The 16,137-nt window shown below is 39.4% G+C and overlaps 3 protein-coding genes across 8 annotated transcripts in view; 2 read left to right on the top strand and 1 right to left on the bottom strand.

Annotated features, from left to right (window-relative positions):
* Positions 1-6,157, bottom strand: part of LOC129733261 (nocturnin) — a 61,821-nt gene extending 55,664 nt beyond the window's left edge. For 3 of the 6 annotated variants that reach the window (XM_055694999.1, XM_055695000.1, XM_055695002.1), the window contains exon 1: positions 5,735-6,157. The gene's annotated coding sequence lies outside the window, so the exon portion shown is untranslated. Of the gene's footprint in view, positions 1-190; positions 545-5,734 lie in introns of those variants that run through there. The other 3 variants (XM_055694989.1, XM_055694991.1, XM_055694992.1) reach the window with 3 other exon arrangements.
* A 4,121-nt stretch (positions 6,158-10,278) lies between these two features.
* On the top strand, positions 10,279-11,517 carry LOC129728368 (uncharacterized). The gene has a single exon (XM_055686805.1). The coding sequence runs from the start codon at positions 10,279-10,281 to the stop codon at positions 11,515-11,517; it is 1,239 nt and encodes a 412-aa protein (XP_055542780.1).
* A 1,577-nt stretch (positions 11,518-13,094) lies between these two features.
* On the top strand, positions 13,095-14,333 carry LOC129728367 (uncharacterized protein K02A2.6-like). The gene is made up of 2 exons (XM_055686804.1): positions 13,095-13,491; positions 13,570-14,333. The coding sequence occupies exons 1-2, from the start codon at positions 13,095-13,097 to the stop codon at positions 14,331-14,333; spliced, it is 1,161 nt and encodes a 386-aa protein (XP_055542779.1).
* Positions 14,334-16,137: the final 1,804 nt, after the last annotated feature.

The following is a 16,137-nucleotide window of genomic DNA, read 5'->3' as shown; positions in this document are numbered from 1 at the left end:
ATATTTCTGTCCACTATCAGTACATATAATACGCTGCGGTTTAAAGAATGCTGGAATAATGCGGGCATGTGTAAACACAATTTCTTACAATTTAGAGAGTTTTACGAAAACTATTGTATGTTTTCGGTTGGAAACCATCACTCACACTTTCTGTAAACGCTATTTATGGTAAAAGGTTCTGGAAACATACTAAACTTTCGCCTCAAGGGTTCAAAACACACCCACCGAATCAAAGAAATCCAACGTTTCGAGCGAAAGATTAAATGCGATTAAATTTCGAGTAACAAAGAAAACAAACCGCACACTGCACTGTTATTATAGCTTTTTTTCTTCTCTCTATTCAATATTCACCGCTGAACGCGTCAATATCACAAGCCGATAAGGCGGCAAACACTAAATTGAACAATTAGAGCGCCGTTATCCGATCGGCATACAATTAAACGAGCGCGCTTGTTGTTTTGATGTACATGTATGTTTGTGGCTAGAGTGTGTCCGAAGAACGGGTTCGGTTTTGCCTAATGAGCTCGATCTCGATCGAGCACTGAGCGGATACTAATTGGTAACTGGGCGCAGGGTGAAGGTTTTATTCCGTGCTCTAGCGGCACTCCGGCGAAGGCGCAAAAAGTCACTCAACTTCCAGCCACACTACTATCCAGCATCACGTTGTCGCCGATAAAAACCGGGAAAATGGTGAGAAGAACACTCGCCACAATGGGCGCTAGGGTTCTGGCTGGGTAACAGTTGTTTACTAACTTGTCTCTGTTGATGATTATGAAAGTGGTCGTGGGTATTAACCGCTGAATGCTGATTGTATCAAGCTACAGTGATCCCTCCGAGATTTGTAGCTGGATAGAAATTTGATATCACACAGAATGTGATAATCAATGGAGTGCAAACTGGCGACCGAAAATTAATGATTGCTAAAATTTTAGGCACCGACAAGTGTCAGAACTGAGTAAAGTAATGCTGTTTGTTTATGCGAAAGATGGAGAGTGATAATCACTTGTTGAAAAATATAATGTAAATAAGCTCAAAGCTATGGAGTGGACCGAACTATTTAGTGATTTTTTACTACGCATTTTGCTATTTAAAACAAACGCCGTGCCAATGAACCTAATTGATCGTTAGCGATTGCCATGTGAGACACCGAAAATGCATGCTGAAGTAGTGTTTGACTAGGCATCTTAGCATAAGCAGTTTGTTTTCAGAGACCGTAACACGCACCTCATGCCAGACGTTATTTCGTAAATCCGTAAAACGAAATCAAAACAGACAATGATAATTCTAGGTGATCGGACCGTTGAAGGGCATATGCAATTATTTCCGACTGTTCCGGAGGGTAGGTACCTAGGCTTGCAATGTTTTCTTTTTTGATAACCTTTGCGAACGAAGTTATGCGCTAGGGCCAATGGATTGTACGGTGGCGGGTGTTGAAACAAACTCAATGACTTACAACGTTTTTGCAGTGTGGTAACTCTGGTGGCTTCAGCTGAATGGTTTTCGTCTAGTAATCAAGAGAAATGGTGCACTGGGGCCATTCCCAAGTCAGGTGATTAAATTTTGATTAGTTTTTATGAAACAGAACATTGGTTCAAAATTCTAGTCACTTTTACGGAATGTACCACAAAATAAAAAAACAGAAGTGTAGTCTTAGTTCAAAAAAAAAAAAAACTAATACCAAAAAACCCATATGACTTCCTCGAGGTACTACAAGTTTTAGTTTATATCTAACAATTAATGCAAGGAGTACCCAACAATTATCACAAATACCTAATACTCCACTTGCTACCTTTAAGCTGCGCCATTCAGCAGGAAGTGCTTCACTTACTTAGTGGTATTGCAAAGATCGTTCAAGTTGCTGTTATTGGTGTTTATAAACGCCAACCAGTCGTGGTAGAACCCAGGTAGCTAGCAGCCGGTTGCATATATCATATTCACCCGAGTATTGACACCCAACCATTCTTTCATAACGTCAGTGATTTGCATTTACTGCTGCCGCTGCCAGGTACTTTGTTATTTGCATTATGATTACAATTAATAGCGATCGCGTCCGAGTGTGGAAAGTTGAAGCACGACGTCACGTAGCCGGGAAACATCGTGCAAATGTTACAACGGTCGTGTCTTCCCAACATGTCAACAGACGGAAACGTGGTACAACAAAGGGGCTCACGTCCGATAATCGTATGCAAGAATTATAATCCCCAACGCTTCTTCGGAAGCTACAGGATCGATTGCCTTAATATTTAATAACTTGTTGTTGGGGTTCGAGAACTCACTGGTTCATTAGAGCCAATCTCCAATTATATTTACGTAACCTGTCTATAGAACCAAATAAGATCAGCCGGTTGTTCCCCCAGAGTACAGCGGTACATACGTAAAAGCTTGTTGATCGATGATGATTCACAGTTCAATTTGTCGGAAAAGCAATTACCTACACTGGTTTCATTACTGAGTTTCTCAACGAAAAAAAAGATGCTGCTTCATTGTTGAACGTCTATCAAAAGAGTAGTGAAAAGTTTTTACTCCACAATATAGACTATGATTCATCGCTTCTTGATCGATGGTTTGCGTTTCTAGCAGAAGTCACGTAAAGGACATCACTGTTTACTGTAGATGAAAGCATTCTTAAACGAATCTCCTTAGTAAAGTGCTTCTTCGTTCGTCAGGTGAGACATCTTCAATAATGCAAAATTAACACCTAAACAAAATGAGTGTCATTACAGAGAGATATTTTTTGTTACTCCATCCGACCGATGATGTTCATCAATATCGTGAACTTCCATTCACTGCAATCCATCGGGAATCGGCAGCTTATCGGAATCACGATCCGATAAGATCTTAACGTCAGAAATTGACAACTGCGACAAGTTCGCTAGTAAACGTGACCTGAATCTTTTCATCCAGAAATTGTTACGTGACAGTGATTGTAGTGGGAACAAAAGAATACCACACTTGGATTATTTCAGTTGTGAAATACGCCAAACCCGCGTATTGGTGTTTTGAAACAAATGCTTGTGCAAGTAAAGCAAATGCTGACCTCGGTACCGGTCAGGCTTATCAGTTGGAATAGTATAACCCACTCGTGTAAGTCCACATAGACAGCGCCCATGGGAAAGCTTTATCGGACTAACGGATGCCCTCTAGCCGGTACTAGGTCACACTATAGCGTAAACACTGCGGCGGACTGTTTAGAGGGGATTTTTAATACAATATTGCAATTTTTTGTTTACACTTCTTCGCACACTGATAGTTTCAGTCTGTGAACTGACATAGGAAAAAATAGGTAAACATCACCGCGTAACAATGACAAACAGTTAGTGATAGTAACTGTTTTATGTTTATTAAAATACCATTTATAATTATGACAAAATAAAATGAGTTCAGTCAAAATTTGGACATGAGAAAGCTGTGGACAAGGTGAGACTTACTTTGGATGAAAAAAACCGTCGTAAGGATATTTTCTGTGCAAGCTTGGCGATGCTTCGTAGTAATCACCATCACACTATTAGATAATTTAGAACAATCAAAACAATGGACTGCATGAGAGTAATTGCCTCAAATTCGCAGGCAAAGTCTTAGCATCGGTTTGCTGGGATGCGTGTGGGATAATTTTTAATAAATTATTTTTAAAAGGAAATATTTCAGGGTGTTGCATATGCATGTAAAATGCACCAACACAAGCATGTTATTTATCGTCTAGTTTTAAAAGGCAGAAAACTAATAGACTTCGTTTACTTAGGCAATACAATAATATGTATTCCACTCTGATTATGACAATACAACAATCGATCATTTGTTCAGGACAAACGAAAACCTTTGAATCGGTAATGATCCACAAAACAATGAGTATCAAGATTATTTCAGTAGCAATTCTTGGAGGCCGTTCCTAAACCACGTGGTCATAAAGAAGGGGACGGGGGGATTTGTCAGAAGACCACGAATAATCACGCACGGGGGTAACCACGTAATTTTTTTCCTGACTTATAATTTATTGCTGCCACCAAGTCATGAATGAAGCTTTTGCATTTTGGAAATATAGAATGTACTAAAAGTGTTATATTTTCATTATATAACATTATATAACATTTTAGTGAATTTTTGGCACTTGACAAACGACAAGACCACGTGGTTGAAGTCGCAAGGAGGGGGGATGGCTTGGCCAAAAGACCATGAAAGACCACGGGGGGTACGGGGGGTATAAAAAGTGATCAAAACATGACCACGTGGTTTAGGAATGGCCCCTTGTGATATATATACCTTATATAACAAGAAGGTTTTCAATGAAATGTTATCTGAATTTGAAGCAGACGATATTGAATGAAAGGTGTGGGCCATAGTTTATTTTAAAAACTGCTAAAAGTTTTAAGTAAAACCACAGAGAACAGCCCAAGTAACAATTTATGTTTCGTGGAGACTTTCTTGAAACTTATTTCGTACACGTAATACGCTTTAAAACCTAAAATGTTACTTAGGAGACGTTCATTCTATTTTCAAAAGATGTTTAAAAACTTGCAATCGTCATTTCACCGTAAGAGGTAATGCTTCCGCTACGCGGATCACGTCCATGATAAACCAAGCACTGATATCGATAAAATATCGATACGGCATTATTTGGACAGTGGAACTGGGGCACCACAAGACAGATGTCGTTAGTATATTAACTTATTTTGATTCAAATTTTACACACGATTCTCAAATTTCTTTATATGAACATGAATGACTGTTCTCTGTGGTAAAACTGAGTTTGTCTTTGATTTTAAATTTTCATTTCGTTTTGGTTGAATATAGTTTAGGTTAGTCGGTCACTTCTCGGAGAATGTATCTCAAGGACAACCGCGAGTCGTGACTATGAGAAGCAATTTCTATCGAACCTAGTGACGTGGATGAAATACGAATTTCTTAATATATTCATGCAAACTTGGATATATTTTTTATCAACAGTTCTGTTCGTAACACAACCGCGAATAAAATTGTTAAATTTTCAATGAAAAAAAAATTGTAATCTTACGCCACAATCGCTCAGAAAAATAAAAAATTATCTATCAAAATCAATTTTTTATTTTGTTTTTCATATATTCAACATCCTGTAACCTTGGAATAAATTGTTCCAACCGGATGTTCTGTACCATATTACAACTGTACAGCAGAGATATCATTGAAGCTCATTCAACACGTATTGATTGATTTGGTTTCTTCAAACACGTAACGGCAATTTTAGACTAAACATCACACATTAACAATGGTCTCTGCACCCACTTTATAGATAACATCCAGCTAAAACAGGCTTCCACTGTTATAGCTAGCAAATCATCACGGGCAGTTATCGTCGGAATAACCAACTTCTCGACAAGTTCTTCTATTTAAAGACGCTGGCAGAAACCGGTGTCGGCCGGTTTCTAATCGTACAGTACTTCGTACCATCCTAGACGTAAACACAAAGATGGCGACCGGCTTGGACGTCATCTGTCTGCACGATGTCTGGTGATACAGCGAGCTGAGAAGTGTCAGTTCGCTTGTGAGTGAGTGATACATAACCTTTTTTAACAATAATTGTTTACCCTGAGGCTTATTCCTAAATTTAACCTTACTGTGTGTAGAAGATAGTGAAACGTCAAGCTATTCCACGCTCTGTTTCGCATCATACACGCGCTGGTCTCATGTTGCAAATTGCCGGTACTGAGTAAATTTTGTTATTTTTTTCTAAAGTAAACCAAGATAAAAGATGACCACTTACCGCACAGTCAGATAAGATCGGATGGGATGGCAGTTGAAGTTTTATTATGTTTTAATCCATTAATTTGTAACTTCACAGTCTATTCAATCTCCTAAATTCACTGTGTGTTTCCAAAAGTTTTCCATATGAGTACTGCTACTACTTTGAAAGTAGATGACTTTCGTACTAACGACCATCTGTCCCCAGGGTGCACTTTTCAATACTGATTCCAGTTTATACACTTAGCTACAAAAGCTCTCTTTCGCACTTTCAAAGCTCTCTCACTTTTGAATCATCGCCTTGAACAGAATTTATCTAACATCATTTCACCGATTTCCCAGAACTGCTTTAACTGCGAACGACTTCACTTCCACGGGACCTGTGACTCCTAGCTTATAACCATAGCGCACGCTTTCCACCAGTCGATTGAAGCGTGCTTGCCGGCGAACTCTCGCAAAACACCCGTCAGCCGCCGTTATCAGCTCCGACTTGGCTGGAATATGTAATGGTGAATCAAAATTCGCCTACAGAGAATGGTCCGGAAAAAAAATAAATGATTACCACCGAGGACCAGCGTTCCGGTTGAACCAGATCAAACAGCGTATTGTCAAGGTTTTACGCCGTCGCATCGAACAGCCCCCAGTACAAGCTAGATTAAATCGCTGATAAGAGAACCAACCGTATAGTGAATCACCTTTTCACCTCGATGCGGTACACAGACACACAAACTGCTTAGGAGGTTGTGTAGAGGTTTTGAAAAAGAAAGGCTAACAAGAAAGTTGCAATCGAAAGCTTGAGTATCTTCTGTTGGTTAATGGCTTTGTGGTTGTGAGTAACTTGGAGTGAAAGCGAATCATGAGATAATATATTGCACCACTTGTTTCGAGCATGGCTGCTTGAGTTCTATATTAAATTTCGAAGAAGTGCTGGTCATAGTATTCTCTTCTGGTAGAAAGTGAGTTAGACTTAGTTTATGTAAAGACACTCTTCAAGTGTGATAATATAATAGGTACCAAAAGAGGAGCTCTTCCGGTTTTACAAGCTTGGTCTGACTTTTTGGCTCAGCACCTATGGCAATTCCAACAATACTTAATACTATTTCAATGTTTGGACAAATTGTGGAGATAGAGTATCTCAACAAGTGCTTCATACAAGGATTATTCGAATTCAGCTTCCTTGACAAAATACAGCCTAATGAGTATTCAAAGAGCAAAAGAGCGGAACCAAGCATGGTTTCAGATTTCGTTGAAACTTTGTTCAGTTGTTAGTTGATAGTTGTTCTTTTTGCCTATCAGTCTTCAGCAAAGTTCTAGGTAATAAAGCTATGGTACCAGAAAAACCTAAATTAATCCACCTAGCGGTGAGACCTAGCCTTTCTCCTTCGAACTTATAATTTGTTAAAATAGATTTACTCCAACACTTAGAAAATACACCTTGATTATTTCTGCTCGATTTGTTATTCATTCTAGACAACAAATTTTTGGTAGCCAACAGCACAACTATATCGAACATTTAAAATTTAACATATCATCGGCTTCGTGCAACACTGGCACAACTCAAAATTTTGCATTTTTGAGTTTTTTATGGCAAACGATGCCAAATACTGTTAAGTTTCATCACACGAAATCCCATTCCGAAAATCACAAAAATTCCAGAGTTATGAGTAGAAGTGCCTTTGCTGCACAAATCGAAATTTCTCCATAAAGTTATTAAAAATAAGGTTTTAGCTTGGACAACGTGAGCACACAGTATGTGCATAACAGACCCAAAGGTGTTTAATAAGGATTGGTAATCTTAAACTTCAAAGTTTTCTTGAAAATCGAAAAATAAATTTTTGACGCAAATTTTCAAACGCGTTATTTCCGAAACTATGTTTTTTTAAGTTGTGCCAGCGTTGCACGAAACCGACGATATGAATATAAATTAACACATATACATGCAAATAACATTGGCATCCAATGAATGGCCAAATACCAATCAATATGGGTTCTTGAAACCTGGATTATACCCAGATTGCCAGAATCCGACCTAAAACCCAGTTTTCCATCCAGATGACCACTTCTGGTTGCCTGATAATCATAAAATCATAAAATCCATCATAAAATTGCTGAACTGTCTAATCTGGGTGTTTCTATGGCGAAGATGGCGACAGTTTCTGATCAACAGCCTAAAGTGATAAATATCATCCAATACGATTTGGGGAAGCGGTATACTGATACCCTGAGGCCAGAAATCATCTCCAGACGCCATTTCAAATTTCTAGACAGTAGCTTCCGGTTTCTACCAGTCTGAAAGGGACAAACATTACCCAATGTGAGTTTTTCAGTACCCGGGATGATGCTCAGAGACCGGGAATCAGCTTCATACTTCATTTTGAAATCCGAATTTGCGACACCTGTTTTCTTTAAATAAGTCGTGTAATCTTTGAAAGAAGACATTTTGAATATTTTTACAATTTAACACATAATGGATAGAATAAAAGTTCGATTACACTGGTCAACACAAGTGTTGCCCCGAAGGTCAAACTGAGAAAAAAAGAAAAATTATAGCTTTTCCTTTGAATTTTTTTCTTTCTAGGGCAGCTAATAGCTTTAGAGCAGCATTTTTTTCGATTTTGTCAACCAGTGTTATAATCAAATTAAATGGGTACCAATAAAGCAACTGAACCTTCAATTTAAAACTAAGATTGTTGAAATCAGTGATGCCATCTTTGGCAAAACGAGCGAATTTGATAAAGTTTTCTGAACACGATTCTTTTCATAACCTTCGAGCTACATGTTCAATCATCATAAAATTCGTTATTTAGGGGTTTTAAAGACATTCATTTGATACCAATTTTGTTCAAATCGGTTGTGTAGTTTCTGAGATAATGGAGTTTATTAACTTTTACATTTTGATACATAACAGACAAAGTTACAGTTCGATTATAATAAAATTCAATAGGGTTTTATCAGGCAACTAGACCTTTCTATTGCAACTTATTTTGCGAAAACCGATCCATCCATCTCTGAGAAAAGTGGGTGAGTTCAAACAGTCTTAGAAACATGTTTCTTGTCATAGCCTGATTTCACATTATTATACATAACGGACAAAATTAAAGTCCAATAACAATAAAATTCAATAGGGTCTTATGGGGCAACAAGGCCTTCCATATGGCACTAATTTTGTGAAAATCGGTCCAGCCATCTCTGAGAAAAGTGAGTGAGTTTAAACAGTGTTTGAAACACATTTCTTTGCATAACTTTTGAACTACATGTCCAATCATTATAAAATTATTTCACAAATGGTTCAAAAAACAAGCCCGTTCTTTTTATACCAATTTTGTTCAAATCGGTTGTGTAGTTTCTGATATAATGAAGTCTTGTGATTTTCACATTTTGATACATAACCTCGAAACCAAAAATCCGATTACAATAAAATTCAATAGGGTCTTATGGGGCAACTAGACCTTTCATTTGCAATTAGTTTCATGAAAATCGGTGTAGCCATCTCTTAGAAAATCGAGTGAGATTTGGAGACTGTTACATACATACACACACACACACACACACACACACACACATACACACACATACAGAAAATGCTCAGCTCGTCGAACTAAGTTGATTGATATACGAGATATGACCCTTTGGAGCACTTTTATACCTTTGGTTTTTTCAGTGATCGCTATACCTTTCTAGGAGAATGGCAAAATTAAAATTTGAAGAGAAAACTGTTTTTTTTTATTTGAGCCAAAATGATTTGTTTCATTTATATTAGGTCTTTATGATTTTTGAAAATAAATCTTTTTTTTTTGTTTTTTTAGTGTATATTTTTTGGATGGATAAAGATGTTGTATTAGGGGGGGTGTTTTATGTCATTTAAATATTATTGTACCACCCCATACTCACAATATGTCAAAAAAACAGTCTGCAGGAGATACTTGTCAACACCACAACGTGTCTATAGAACATGGTGTCAGAAGTGGGCATTTTTAGATACAATACCTACAGAATTATCTTTTTTCGCGACCGGGACAAAGTTCGGCGGACAGTGGCTAAGTTATCGCGTGAAGAATCAGTGTAAATGTGCGGAATAATTGGAAAACTTTGCGATAAACATTGACAGTGTAAACATAACCCCAAAATGGCGAACATTCCGGTTCCAGCTCCGCTGAAGTTGGATGAAGATAGCGAAGCCATTAAAATATTCAAGCTACAGTGGAACTACTATGCAGTCAGGGATACCAAATGTGCAGATTTGTCTGCAAAACGCAGATTTTTGGAGTCCGTGTGCAGATTTTTAGTGATTTGCAGATATTTGCAGTTTTTCCATGATTTCTGCAGATTTTTGTCAGAGTCTCCTTATATTTGCGCAGATTTTCTTAAAATGGTGCAGATTTTTACAGACTTTTGCCCGCGTGAGCGATTTTTTTTCGGATCACGGGTAGATTTTTTTCAGATTTCGAGCACATTTTTCCGGTTTTTCGAGCAGTTGCAGACATTTTTCAAAAACATCTGGCATCTCTGTATGCAGTAGCGACAGACCTTTCGAGTAAACCGGCCGCACAACAAATTGCTACGTTGATGGCAATAATTGGAGTAGAGGCTGTTATGCTGGTTGAGGAATTGCAGCTGACGGCAGCGGAACGGGCCACACCGGATACAATTTTGACACAAATAGAGCAGCACTTGGTTCCACAGCGGGACAAGCGTATGGAGAGAGCAGAATTCAACACTATGTGTCAAAATGAACAAGAAACAGTAGAAGAGTTCGTGAAACGGTTGAAAAAGAAAGCGTTGGCCTGTGGATACGCAGCAGATCAGCAGGGAGAATTGCTAAAAGATCGCCTGGTTGCGGGAGTTCGAGACCACCAGGTTAGAAAGGAGTTACTTAAAGCCGGTGATATTTCGGTAGATGATATGGCGAAGAAAATCAAAGAGCATCAGCAAATTGAAGAGTTGGCCAAGAAATATGAACGTATGACAACAGCGAGTGAACCTCCGAGGGATACTTTTAAGTTGACAACTACCAAGGAAATGATGAACAACTGTAAATACTGTGGAACAAAGCACCAGAAAGACAAAAACAAGTGTCCAGCATTTGGCAAGAAGTGTCATGAATGTGGGAAGTTTAATCACTTCAAACGAGTTTGTCGAGGGAAGACTGCGAAGATGAAATCCAGAACAAGGAATGTCAGGCAAATAGCAGAAAATACTGAAAATACGGAAAGCTCGGATGACGAGGAGGAATGCGAGTTTGTCGACATTGCGAAGATTGACGGCGACAACATGATGGATGCAGGCAAGATTATGGTACAACTGAAAATAGTGGATAGTACTGGAGCGACAAAACCATTGGATATACAGGTGGATACAGGTGCTAGAGTCAATGTACTTTCTTACCGAGATTTAAAGCGTGTTGCGGCGAATGTGAACATCTGCAGCACGAAGATTAAACTGCGATGTTACTCTGGAAAAATCATAACACCGAAGGGCAAAGCAGAGTTGGAAATCCGACTGAAGAAAGGGACTAAAACACTGCCATTTGTGATTGTCAAAAACAATAGGCCACCGTTACTGTCATCGCAATCAGCAATAGACCTTGGGATTATCAAGATACACAATATATACAACGTGGATTCGTTGCAACAGAATTGTGATCAAATACTCCGTAAGTACCACGACGTTTTCCAAGGTGACGGTCTGTTCCAGAGTAAATTCAAAATTGAAATCGATTATTCCGTTACAGCTGTGCAACAAAAAGCACGACGTATTCCCCTCGCATATCTGTCGGAGCTTAAAACCAAGATTGACGATTTGTAAAAAAGAGGAATAGTCGAACCAGTAAACAGGCACATGGAGTAGCTGAGCAACCTAGTGTTGGTGAAGAGGGGTGACAAGCTGAGATTGTGTTTGGATCCGGCAGAGCTAAACCGAGCAGTGAAACGTGTTAACCATCAAATCCCTACCATAGAAGAACTCCTTCCGGAATTCGCTAAAGTGAAGATTTTCACCGTACTCGACGCCAAGAACGGTTTCTGGCATTTAGAACTAGACGAGCGTAGCTCGGATTTGACAGTTTTTTGGACACCTATGGGTGTATATCGTTGGAAACGAATGCCATTTGGAATCTCATGCGCGCCCGAAGTTTTTCAAAAGGCTCAACAGCAGATTATTTCTGGTCTTCGAGGAGTACGCTGCTTAGCTGATGATGTAGTGGTATTCGGATGTGGAGACACGATGGAAGAGGCAATGCTAGACCACAATCGAAATTTACAGGACGTTCTTCAAAGATGCAGGGATAGAGGACTAAAACTGAACCGAGCAAAAGCAAAAGTGGCGTTAACATCAGTACCGTTTTTTGGACATATTTTAACGGACAAGGGAGTCCAGCCGGATCCTAGCAAAATTTCTGCTGTTCTGGATATTCAACCTCCAAAGAACAAGAAAGAACTCCTGACATTTTTGAGACTTGTCACATATCTGGGACGATTTTTGCCTAGACTGGCTGAAGTAAGTGCACCACTTCGAAAGCTTACGCGCGACGCGGTAGAATACGTCTGGGACCGGAAAGCAGCAGATTCTTTTCGGCTTATTAAGCAGTTGGCTACAGAAGCACCAATATTGCGCTATTACGATCCAGCAGAGCCACTTGTGATACAATGTGATGCGAGCATGTTCGGCGTTGGATGTGTTCTTCTTCAAGGGGGGCGACCGGTAGCTTACGCTTCTCGAACACTCAATAAAACAGAAAGCAATCATGCTCCTATTGAACGTGAATGCTTAGCCATCGTATTCGCGTGCAAGAGATTCGACCAATACGTTGCAGGTCGGTCGGTAGTAGTAGAATCAGACCATAAGCCTTTGGAAGATATTTTTAAAAAACCAATAACAGATGCACCACTCCGTCTACAGAAAATGCGAATGACGTTACAGCGATATGACATTCTATTGCGCTACAGGAAGGGCAGTGATATGCACATAGCAGATTTGCTTTCTCGCACAGCAACAGCAGGTACAGGCCTAGATAGATTGCAAGGAGAAAAGGTAGAGACAGCATTTCGAGAGATCGCAGGTATCAATACGGTCGAATTCATCAACATATCGGATGAACGTTTCGGTGAAATTGCTACGGAAACCAGAAAAGATTTGATTTTAAGTAAACTGATGCAGCTGCTCATCGAAGGATGGCCGGAAAGTAAAACTGATTTGGATGATGAAATGTATACATACTGGACAATGAAAGGCGATTTGTCAACTTGTCAAGGGGTCATCTTCAAAAGCGGCAGAGTTTTAGTACCTAAAAGTCTTCGGAAAAACTGCTCGAAAATCTACACATGGCTCATCTCGGGATTGATTACACACTGCGTGCGGCAAGAGAGTCTTTCTTCTGGCCAGGTATGAGCGATCAGGTAGCAAATTACATTCGTAACTGTGAGATTTGCATGGAGTTCAGTGGAAATCAAAGTAAACCGCCGATGACAACACATCAAATTCCACAATATCCATTTCAGCGAGTCAATATCGACCTCGGCGAAATAAAAACAGGTGACAAAAAGTTGACACTGATGGTCACAGCGGACAGCTACTCGGACTTCGTTGAAGTAGACTTTTTAAATGATACAAAAACGAGAACCATCGTAACCGCTTGCAAACGCAATTTCGCACGACATGGAAGTCCTGAAGTGGTGGTCACAGACAACGGACCACAGTTTGATAACAACGAATGGACTAGTTTTGCATGTAAATGGGATTTTGTTCACGTGACTTCTTCTCCGTACCATGCCCAAGGAAATGGTAAGTCGGAATCTGCAATAAAATCCATGAAATAGCTGTACAGGAAATGTACAAAAAATGGAACTGATTTTTGGAGAGTTCTACAACAGCATCGCAACACGCCGAATGCGATAGGATCCAGCCCGAACCAAAGATTATATTCAAGAAATACTCGCAGTGTAGTGCCAGTCATTACTAATCGCTTAAAGCCACCGAAAGCGCCACAGGTGGAGGAGAATATTCGGCACAAGAGAGCGGTCACCAAAGTAAGCTACAATAAAAACGAAAAAAAGTTGCCAAACCTGAGTGTTGGAGCTGATGTACTGGTACAACGTAGGCCGGACCTGGGATCTACCTGGGAGAAAGCAGTATTACTAAGGCGACTTGAGGACCAATCATATGAAGTGCAAACGAAGGATGGTGCAGTTTATCGCAGGAGTGCAGTACACGTGAAGCCAGGCAAACAAGTGCAGTTAGACGAGCAAGTAGAGTTGCGAAGACAGCGTCGGCTAAATCAAGAACGAGAAGAGAAGCTACACCAAGAACAGCAGCAGCAAGTAAACAAAGCGTCATTCACGAGAAGCAATATGGTTAACAAAGCGGCAGCAAATTCGGAGAAATATGTGTTCGAACGACATGACTATGGAGCAACCAACGTGATGGACCAGCCAGTACCGGAGTACCAGAAGCAGCATTCGTCTTTGGGCACAGAAGTGTCCAATCCCAGTAACGAGGAAAGAGATTCACCGACAACACCAACAGCTCGATCAAGGCGAAACTCAAAAGACGTAGAGAATATTGTTCCGTCGTCCTCGGGTCGACCAAAGCGAGAAATTATTAAACCTTCAAGGTTTTTGGATTAGTTGATTTAAGACTTTTTCTAACAATTAATGTACGGAAATTTAAGGCTTTTCGGAAAAGGGAAGATGTTGTATTAGAAACACCCTATGTCATTTAAATATTATTGTACCACCCCATACTCACAATATGTCAAATAAACAGTCTGCAAGAGATACTTGTCAACACCACAACGTGTCTATTCGGTTTATTCGCGTTGGAAGAGATTTCGAAGGCTGTTTGCACCTACGTGAACTCTCGTATGTAATTGTCAAAATGTGCGTGATGACAAAAGCAAAAATATTTCCTTCTTTTTTTTTCGCACGCAGAAACCAAACAAATATCAGCAACACCGTCAACGCCAATAGAACAAAAGATATTATGTACATCTTTTCTGAAGACACTATACCCATTAAGCAAACCATTTAGACACTAGAAATATTTATTGTCATTATTATACATTCGGCGAATCAATAAATATTATACTACTAAGTCACATTTTGGATAGGTTTTGGATAAAATAACCTTTTTATGAAAAAAGAACAAGTGAACGATGATTCCGCGAAATCGGAAATGATCGCTCATCATTGTTTTTCGAAGTAGCGACGCGACGGCCAGTGGCGCGAGATTTAAAGCAAAACCTGTCTCTGCTCAATCTCGCAGTTCCGGTTCTCTAAATCTGGATTTGCTTGACATAAACACGTACTGTTGAAATTAATTACCTTGTGAGTTCGTCTTATTTTTACAACCTTCTGATAACAGGGTTCACCGGTGAATTACGCATGTTCAATTTCATGTCATGGGTACATGTCCTTTGGTACAAGAGAGACCTCGTTAGCATGGATATAAGTTAAATGCTGGTACGAAGCTAGATCCGGCCAGAAGATCGTATTGTTCCAACAGAGGACCGAATCTTAACTTAAGGGGTTATATACCTTTTTAGTTTTCAAAAAACCGAAAAAATTTTTATTGTGTTATCTTCAAATACAACATCTTGAGAACATTTTCACAAATTTTCATAAAGATCTGAGCAATAGGAAGAAAGTTAGAGCGATTTGCAGCGCGCCTCGCCACGGACGCATAAGCTAAACTTGAAACTTTACACACGATTATCTCGGAATATTGTTTTCCGAAAAATGACTTTGCCGTGATCCTGATTGCTGGAAAACTACTGAGCCGATTCCCTTCATCTTTTTTTTTTTTAATTTTCTTTATTAAATTCGCCGGTCCTTGAACGATCGCTTTTTGAAACATACAGTTACATTTTGCCGCAAAAAAATTTTCAATGCAATTTTTAGCACTCAAAACGTTCATTTTTTGGGAAAAACGTTCCCGTTTGCACTGAAAACAAAATACTCATAAAAGCGATCGTTCAAGGACCCGGCACACTCCTAAACTAATGAAATAATATGAGTTTTTCGATCTCGGTTGACCCGCTGAGTCTCTATCAGGATCACCGCAAGCCTCTGCAAAAAATTAGCGTTTCGGGGAAACGGCCATTACTCGAGCAATAATTGGTATATCTCAAAATCAAACGTATTTTTTTGTTGTTGATAAACTATACTTTCAGAAAAATACCCCTTTGATGCAATGAAAATGGTGCTATGCACTTAAAAATAGATTCAAACTTCCCTCTTTTCTTTACTCGACCAATAAGGTATATAACCCCTAAAATAACTTGTATCCTAGTTAGCACCACGAGGAGTTTGAGATAGGGACGTTCTCGCTAGAGCTGAAGCTGATTGTCGCAGTGGGACTTTGATTTATAGTTATCAAAATTTGCTAACCAGCCTATATGCCATTTTAGAAAATTGCTCTCGGGTGTAAAAA

This window comes from Wyeomyia smithii, chromosome 3, assembly GCF_029784165.1.
Source record: "Wyeomyia smithii strain HCP4-BCI-WySm-NY-G18 chromosome 3, ASM2978416v1, whole genome shotgun sequence".
Classification (NCBI taxonomy): domain Eukaryota; kingdom Metazoa; phylum Arthropoda; class Insecta; order Diptera; family Culicidae; genus Wyeomyia; species Wyeomyia smithii.
This window is presented reverse-complemented; position numbering and strand designations above follow the sequence as displayed.